The 9335-nt window shown below is 34.5% G+C and overlaps 1 protein-coding gene across 5 annotated transcripts in view; it reads left to right on the top strand.

Moving 5' to 3' along the window:
- The first annotated feature begins 268 nt into the window (after positions 1 to 268).
- The window catches only part of LOC112044349 (probable Rho GTPase-activating protein CG5521), a 54045-nt gene continuing 44978 nt past the window's right edge, over positions 269 to 9335 (top strand). For 4 of the 5 annotated variants that reach the window (XM_052888018.1, XM_052888015.1, XM_052888017.1 and 1 more), the window contains exons 1-8: positions 269 to 523; positions 1328 to 1438; positions 3153 to 3170; positions 5592 to 5763; positions 6159 to 6733; positions 7272 to 7565; positions 8092 to 8276; positions 8507 to 8662. In XM_052888018.1, the coding sequence (XP_052743978.1) occupies positions 418 to 523; positions 1328 to 1438; positions 3153 to 3170; positions 5592 to 5763; positions 6159 to 6733; positions 7272 to 7565; positions 8092 to 8276; positions 8507 to 8662 (1617 nt within the window). In that variant the 5' untranslated portion in view covers positions 269 to 417. The remainder of the gene's footprint in view (positions 524 to 1327; positions 1439 to 3152; positions 3171 to 5591; positions 5764 to 6158; positions 6734 to 7271; positions 7566 to 8091; positions 8277 to 8506; positions 8663 to 9335) is intronic. The other variant, XM_052888016.1, reaches the window with a different exon arrangement.

The following is a 9335-nucleotide window of genomic DNA, read 5'->3' as shown; positions in this document are numbered from 1 at the left end:
TATAAATACTTGTTTACTCTTATTTACTGTATAAATACGAACATACAAATATTTTTCAGTTGTGGAAATCGTGCACACAGCCGTGGATGTAGAAAGCAGGGTCACTTCCGACTGTGCCACGCGGTGGTCGTTAATATTGTACTCCATTCAAATTCAAAAATGTATGGTGAACCACAGACAATTACGTAGTCTTTAAAGTACTCGATTCCAGACTCCGAAAAAAATGAGAAATACATGGCTTACGTCAACTATTGGCTCATTGTCAAAATGTCAAGTTTTGCGATGACTTTTGTGAAGAGAAAACTCGATACACAAATGCAGTGAAAACTTAACAAAAAAAAACAATGTGAAATTGCTGTTTCTCCCTTGCAATAATGAAAACAGTAACAATATAAATATTTTTGAAACACCGGCGATATGTTCACCAAAAAATCTCATCAGGATGTTAAGAAATCTACAGTTAAAATACAGGATTCTAAAAAGGACTCCAGCACCAGGTTAAAGCATTTAAAGATTGTTTTAGGTGAGTAAACACGGATTTTTATGCGTCATATCTATTTGTTAAGTATTAAACATCCTTCTAAGTGTATTCCAAGTGTTTATTGAGATCATAGAACGCTACATTGCGTACTACATGCTAATTAGTCGAGAGTAACTGTACTTAATGTATCTCGGTATATTGTCGGTTACATACGTACAAACTAATTTTTACTTAATGAGTTTATGTGTTTTAACTATACGTATATCTTAATTGTTCACTTTTCTACTGATTTACCACTTTAAAGTATAATAATACAAAAATACAACATTCTGTTTCTAAGTAAAAACTTGTAAGGAAAAATATTACGATATGTTTTTTGCATTGTCAACCCATATTTGGCTTACTGCTGAGTTCGAGTCTCCTCAAAATGAGAGGGGTTAGGCCAATAGTCCACTACACTGGCCCAATGTGGATTGGCAGACTTCACACACACAGAGTATTAAGAAAATTCTCTGGTATGCAGGTTTCCTCACGATGTTTTCCTTCACTGTTTGAGACATGTGATATTTAATTTCTTAAAATACACACAACTGAAAAGTTAGAGGTGCATTCCCCGGACCAGATTCGAACCCACACCCTCCGGAATCAGAGGCTGAGGTCCACTGGGATATCACGGCACATTATAATGTGATTTATCATAATAATAACTTTTAAGTTTAATGAAAAACAAATTTTTGTCACTTTGTTTATGTTATGTTACTTTTCATTTCATTATACAACAAACATTTCAGGAAAACAATCAAAGAGAACTATATCACTAAGACTAAGATTTTCAATTATTTGCAGAACATTTTGATGCTGATGAAGCCAAAAATTACTTTGAAAACAACTTTAGTCATGTGTATTTTATTTTATATGACAATTTCATACTAGCAGAGAACAACCTTCGACTAAGAGGTATGTATAACTCATATATTTTTTGTAAAATAGTAGTTAAAATTTTTTTAGTGATATAACTTACATGCGAAGATAGGGTAATATTAGTACCATATTTTTGTATTCTACTAAAATATTACTAATGTAGCATAATATTAAATAGTTAGCAATTTTATAATGAAATAATATTTTTCTTTAGCTATATAGGTAAACTTGAATGAGCACTTACTTTAACATAGTCTTCAGAATGAATATTAATTTTAGTTTAGTTTAGTAATTTAAATTTTAGTTAATTTTGCAAGCTATAAATATACCAAATTTTCATTGGTCAATTTTGTTTTTATAAATCTCTTGCTTTAGTGCCTCAGATAATAAAAATAACAAGTTAACAAAGTCCAAGTTAACTAAACTATCATTGTGCTGTAACACTATGTGTCTGTCATTTAAATAATTGAAATTTAACTTTAAGCTTGACTAGTAGGCCTACAATGTGTGCCATTCTCAAACCAATTACCCTCTGTTGGATTTGTATCACACTTAAATTCACCAACAAGTCTGTAATTTTTTGAGAGGGATGAGGTAAACTCACACATTGAAATTATTTAACACCAATAAATATATCCTGTCACTCCACTACACACAACTGTGAATTTTATATCTTTATACACACATGTGTAATTTTAACACAATAAAACATCGATTCGATAGATATACTCTATAGATATATAGTTTGTATGAACATACAAACCATCATAATCATGATCAAATAGTTTTGACAGAGGGCTAACATCTAGCCAGGCAGGTCCCATAGAAGGTAATTGGTCTGAGGCACCAATACATATTACACATCTTGTGAAGAGAAAAAGTCATAGCAACAACAGCAGTAGCAACAAAATGGGTAATATCAATATTTCCAGTTTTGTTCATTACTTGGCCTTTTTTTTTTCACAAGATAATATGATGTGGCATATTGCAGACCTACTAGCTTGTACATATAGAACTGTAGACCAAGTATACCTTGTTGGCATTGTTATAGTAGTGGTAGAAGGAGGGTAGTGACATATAAAGGAAACATGTATATTATATGATACTCTCAGCATATTGCCTACATTCCCCACCTCCCCTTACATACTAATGCCATTAAGTTGTGCTTAGTTATCATTCTCACACTACTGATGAACAGTCAACCTTTATGGACAATAATGAGAAACTTAGATCCAATAACTGTAGTGTCTTTTTTATAGTAAGTTCAATTAATTGTAAATTTATTTTGACATTCTTTGTGTAAATCTGACATGCATGAGGCCATTAAGAAAATTATATTTTATTTATGTGCCTCATGGGTACACCATAACAACAATGACCAACAACATAATTGAACAATAATAGTCAACATAATATTCTGAAGGAATTCTGATATTAGAGTGAATTTTCAACATCAGATATTTATAGATAGATTTGTGCAAAATAAATTTATTATTCATTGATTTTATTCTTCCAGTAGCCTTTTTCAGAATGTTTAGAAAAAATTTAAGTAATAAATATGTCTGGTGACGGTTACCAATATTTAATAATTAAGTTGCAACAAAACCTTTACTAAGGAGCTGTTGCATTATAAACAATTTATTTTTTGTGTAAATGACAGTATTATGAAGTTAACATAACATAACAGTTATACCAGTACGCTAGATATGTGCACAAGACTTATTTTTTTTTCTTTTTTTCTGCCATACAGAACTTCCGTTTCACCTAGGTGAGTTGTGGGTGGGGCACTTGATGTATATTGGAACAGATTCACATATTAACAACTTATACATATTGCCATTAAGTAGAAATCATTATACTAATTGCATATATAGGGTGTGCCATTGTAGAAATCATCCATTTTTATTCCATGAAATATTATCATTATTCATTTTATTTTAGGGTGAAGTATTTTAATTTATTTTAAGTGTCTTTATTATGACTATATGACAGGTATATGACAAAAGTTATTAAAATTTGATTCTTGTACTCTGTTGTTTTTTTTTTTTACTGCAAATTTTCTTTGTAAACTAGTAAACTGACATAGTACTGACATGAGACTGCCTCATTGGTCCAGTGGTTGACCTATGTGGCGTTTGATCATGAGATCCTGGATTCGAATCCTGGGTAGGGCTTTGTAGACTTTTTCTTAATTCTAAGAAGTTTTTAGTATAAACCCAAGCCTCGGAAAGCATGTTAAGTTGTCAGTCTGTCACCTTTCCACGGCTAAACGGCGGAACCGATCAAGAGAGGGCAAAATAGGGGTTGAAGGTTTTTTGTTTTTTTTTAATAAATAAATATACTTAAAATAATGTGATTCAAGAACTTTTAAAATTCAACCATAACTGGTGAAATAGGGGTTGAAAGTTTACATTAATTTCCACGCGGACGAAGTCGCGGGCGTCCGCTAGTATATCTATAAATCTGTAAACCATATCTATATTTTTGTATAGACAACATTCATTAATCTTATAGCAATCTAATGGAACTGGCTTATCTGTAAAATATCAGTGGCTTATCATAAGCACATCCTACACTCATCTCAAGTAGATATATCACTATTTTTAATATCACAAGCATAACATATATTGTTAAAATGCAAAATGCACTAATGGAAATATTTTCATTTTATTTTTTTACATGTTTAAATGACTTACTTATATTATTCTGTAGGTCTAAGATGCACATTACAACATATCTGGAGACATATGGTGACCAATAGTGGCGCTTTTGGATTGGGTCTCTATTAGTTGATGTTTACCATTCTCTCAACTTGAGATGGTCTGTGTATTGGTGCACTTGTCATGGTGCACATGTCATGGTGCACATCTTAGGTCGTCTGGATGCCTAAAACAAACTATGCATGAACACTGAACTCATGTTGTACTCATAACTTTCCTATTTCAAACAAAGCTTTAACATAGGCTAAGTTTAGGTTAATCTATGTGGTAAAATCCCATCATAATCCTATTAAGATAAGATAAGATAAATATACTTTATTTGCACACCACAAAGACAAAAACAAGTGAAATAAAAAACAAATTAGGAAGAGATCAGCATACAAAAGGCGGCCTTATCGCTAAGTAGCGATTTCTTCCAGGCAACCTTCGGTTTAGGAAAACTTAAGGACATCAGCAGGTGGCGTAAAACAAAAATAACCATAGTATTAGTAATACACATACATACAAATAATTTACATCCTAATACATAAACAATATTACACAAATACCTACAATATTGAATAAAATACATATCAAAATATACTAATAAATACCTTATATTGAAAAGAAATAATATATACAGATCGACTTTACTGCACTTTACTATTAGTAATTCTATAAGTTTGATTAGAGAGACTAGACGACAGGTTCGAAAATTGTTGGTTTGTGTATTCTCTTAACTTTGTAATTACAGATATTCCATTTACCTGACGCTCACTCTTTACTTTTTACGCTTTTTTTATAACTATACCAATACACCAATATTTCAATATCCAACCAAAATCACACTATGAGTATATCTAGAAACATACAATTGCATTTAATTGGAATACAAAATTAGAAATGGTCTTGAAAAATAATTTCTATACTAAACTCATACTCCATGTGGACTGTTCACCAACAAACAAATTAGAAATGAAGGTAGAAAACGCATGACATTTCATAACTTATTTATTTTAAATTATGCATTGTTTTCATAAAATGTTATTCAAAATATTTTACTCGTATCTAATTGTTCTATGTTTATTAATCAAACTTATTTTCATTAATTTTAGAACAAGTTAATTGAATTATTGTTATGTGTGAATTGACTAAAATTACTAGTGATTTACAGACTCACTTTTAATTTATTTATTGGTAAACGGTGTACATATAATATCTATTAAAATAAATTAATTGTATTATAAAGGTGGATGGCGTAGACTAAAATTAGCATGTTATATTGGTTATGGAATTTGCACTTTTTTCTTTTTTAATTATTGCATTTCCAATAAGAAATAACGACCTGAATCTGAATGAAAGTGCTTAAATTTAAATGTATTTATAATTTCGGGCACAGTTGAAATCACCACAATGCTTTATCTTTATATTTATTTACTAACATTTCAATAACATAAATTGAATATAATTAACCATGTTGTATATTTTAGTTCACAAAGCGGGTAGAGAAGAACTAGAAGGGGCTTTATCACTTCTAGAAAAAGTATTGTGCCTTCTACCAGAGTTGATCGGCAAAAGATGGCAGTTGCATTCGTTGACGCGGATATTTTCGAAACTTCTACACAGCGGCAATTCACAAAGATTAAGAGCAGATTCGATAAAGTAAGATCTATTTATTTTATACAACATGTTAAAAAATATATTGTGTAGGTCGCGCCAAACATCGAGTCGAGTGAACGAAAACATCTCCAAGCAGACGAAGTGATGTTTGGCGTAACCTACCTAAATATCGTTTGTTAAAATTTCTTTTATCGATAAATGTTTGTCGATATATTATAATTGCATAAAATGCGATTCCCAATTACAGTTGACTTTTATTATACATTATAATGTCCAAGGTTGACCTGTATCCTGTAATCATTTTGCTAATTTGATTGAAAATTATAGGATTAGTTGAATGACAGTCACTATAAGTTATGACATGCTGCCAATCATCGAAAGAGAAAATATACATAATATACATATTAGATTGATGCAATAATCATCATAATTTTCAGGTACTTTCTTTTATGGTATCAAGCTCTCGGCGACAATGCACCACCGGAGGTCAACAAAATGTTTGCGTCTCTAGTGCCGGGGTTACCTGACACATGCTTACCAGTCACCGGCTCACCTTTTAAAGCAAAACCGTTCGACGTAGTGACCAACATATCGAGTGAAACGGGCGACTTCAAGATGGAGGATATCATGCAACATCCCAACTTCAATGTAGACAACGCAAAAAAGGTTGTAGTCGAACAAACACCGACAGGGATAATGGGAAAGTTAGCCAACGTGTCTGCCTCAATATTCCATGATACTAATGCATTAAATCCAGTCCAAAGTGTTGATATCCAGCCCCTGTTACCACCGAGTGCAAGTGAAAGACCAGTCGACAATGAAACAAAGTATTTTTTCGAAATACTTTTAGACGGTATGGCCACTACGGTGACCAAAGTGCAATGGAAAGATAGATCGCACGCGAAAGCTATGAGAAGCTTCGCGTTCCTGTTGGAGAAATTTAAAATGTACTACTTACCAATAATATGCCCACAGTTCAATCACAAAAATTCTCTATACAAGCCCAATCTAGGTATGTATGATATCAATTTAAACTCATAGTTTCTTTCGAATTTTATAGTAATTTGGGATAAATAAAGGGACAAATCTCCTAAGAAGTAGAATATAAATTTGAATTAAAAAATCTGGATCTTAGAACAGAAAGGAAAAGATGAACTTTCGTGTATATATGCCAGTTGCTACATTGACCTCTTATAATAAAAGGATGCACAATCATGTAGAAAATTTCGCTTAAAAACTGGCCAATTTTGCTTTGACAGTTTTACAATTATGGTAAAAAAAATTATACCTAAAGGCCTTTAAATATAGTCCAATATTCAATAAAGTCCCAAATTCAGAGCAAATTCAACCTTAAGGATCGAGTTTGAGGTTGAAATTGCAAATGCGACTACTGGAATTGAGTGCCAAGAAAATGTGTTTGGCACTCATTGAGTGGGGCCGTTTTTTGGTCGCTGATTGTGCATCTACTTTATAATAGGAGATTGATGATATGAAATATAATACAATGGTTTGTCACATTTAAAATTCGAATCACCACATTGTTATTTCAGAATTACCCGTTCAACACAACATATTAGAGGACGACTTTGTATTGTGCCGCGTAACCCTAATCAAGTGGGTGGCGAATTACGTGCACTTTATGAAGAAACCCAGCAGTGAAGCCGGTCAGCCATCTTCGATGACCAGCACCGGGTCTCAGTTCCCTCACTCCGGCACCCCTACACCGGCCCAGTCTCTGCATCACGAGGAAGAGACTTCGTTCACAGTGGGTCATCCTTCTGACTCCAGTCGGGCGTCGTCTCATGACTCTGCGTCTATCACGCCTCACCCTAGCTTAGAATCAGGTATGTTTGTGTCTGTTAACATGTATCTGCAAAATAAATATACACATTAATTGAATTAATTTTATTGTTTGATATAATTATTTATTTCTTTAATTCTATATATCGACAAATTACTGTGTACTATTAAAACTTGAGTGTATTTTATAAATCGAACGAAGTGAGTTTTAATATTTCTATCTATTATTCCAACATTTCATAATCTTATTGTAAACTAATAGAAAAATGTATTACACAAATTATAAAATCGTCTAACATTATTAATCAGGTTAGATGCGGTAGAAAATCTAAGCATGTCATCCTTTGACTTTCTATTACTTTTTAATAAATAAGATCATGAGAAAGGGTTATAGACTCCGCGCCACGAAAGTAGTCCCGCGGCTTAAACCTGATCTAGAATTGACAGCGCCTTACACAAATGACAATAAGACCGCTATTACCAAATGACAATGAGCGCCGCGTATACAGGACTTGTTTCGTGGCGCTTAGTCTAGGCCTGCCTTTTATTTACATAAATACATACTTACAGCAGGCTCAGGCATGTACGAGGAAGTGAGTTCGGAGCAAGTTGTTCGCGACGTGCTCTGTTGCTGGTCCCGCGAGCACGTCGATTTCACCGTGGAAGTGTTGCGTCAAGCGTTCCTTTTGCCGTTCTCTCACGCGGCCGCCATACGCCGCGTTATCGCACTATACAAGGACTGGATACAAATGAATGTTAGTAAAACTTTAAATTAATTAATCTCGAAATGTAAACAGTCAGCCGTTATAAAACTTAAAAGTAGTTAGAAGCATGGACAGTTTTTTCTTTTTACTCAGATTATTCCTCTAAAAATCTGAGAAGCAAAGTGAATATCAGTCCCCTAGTGCATTCTTTCTTGTACTTACTACTACCATGTTTAGTTTAATAGCATAGACGAAGTAATTGAATGTGTTGGCATTGGCAGGTCGCGGAAATACCTCCGTTTTTGATGGAGAGCATATACGAGCAGCAGCTGGCGCAGGGCAGCGGCGAGCCGTTGGCGCCGCCGCGGCGACTGCGCAACGACTCGTACCTCGGTGCCATCGGCCGGGACAACGTCATGGTGCGGGCGGGGATGCAGGTATTACTGTTGATGGAGAGCATATACGAGCAGCAGCTGGCGCAGGGCAGCGGCGAGCCGTTGGCGCCGCCGCGGCGACTGCGCAACGACTCGTACCTCAGCGCCATCGGCCGGGACAACGTCATGGTGCGGGCGGGGATGCAGGTATTACTGATGATGAAGAGCATATGCGAGCAGCAGCTGGCGCAGGGCAGCGGCGAGCCGTTGGCGCCGCCGCGTCGTCCGTACCTCGGAGCGATCGGCCGGGACAACGTCATGGTCAAACGATCAATTAATTACTATATGCAAAGTTTTTAGGGGCAGAATAGACTGTCCGGAGCTTCTTAATGACTTGTGTCGAATATTTGCTCCTAAAAACAACCTAAATCCTCGCCGCCGAAAATTGATGGTCGTTCCTTTTTCTCGGACAGTATCACGCGCCAATTCCCCAGTACCACGCACACTAATCGCTTTAAATGGCCTGTTGTCGGAGTTTCCTGACTGTGACATTTTTGCAGATAATTGGGCCAAATTGTGCAGGGATATCTTGCAATTTTGCGAGAGGATGTAATTTAAATATATTTTTTCATTTTATAATTATTGTAATTGTTATTTTAGTTAAGATAGTCAATAAGCTTTCTGTACATTCGTTTATTGTTTAATTTTTCTTATTTTTGTCTATTTTTACTGTGGT

Source organism: Bicyclus anynana, chromosome 21 (genome assembly GCF_947172395.1).
Source record: "Bicyclus anynana chromosome 21, ilBicAnyn1.1, whole genome shotgun sequence".
Taxonomy (NCBI): domain Eukaryota; kingdom Metazoa; phylum Arthropoda; class Insecta; order Lepidoptera; family Nymphalidae; genus Bicyclus; species Bicyclus anynana.
The sequence above is the reverse complement of the archived record's forward strand: the minus strand, read 5'-3'. Positions and strand labels throughout refer to the sequence as shown.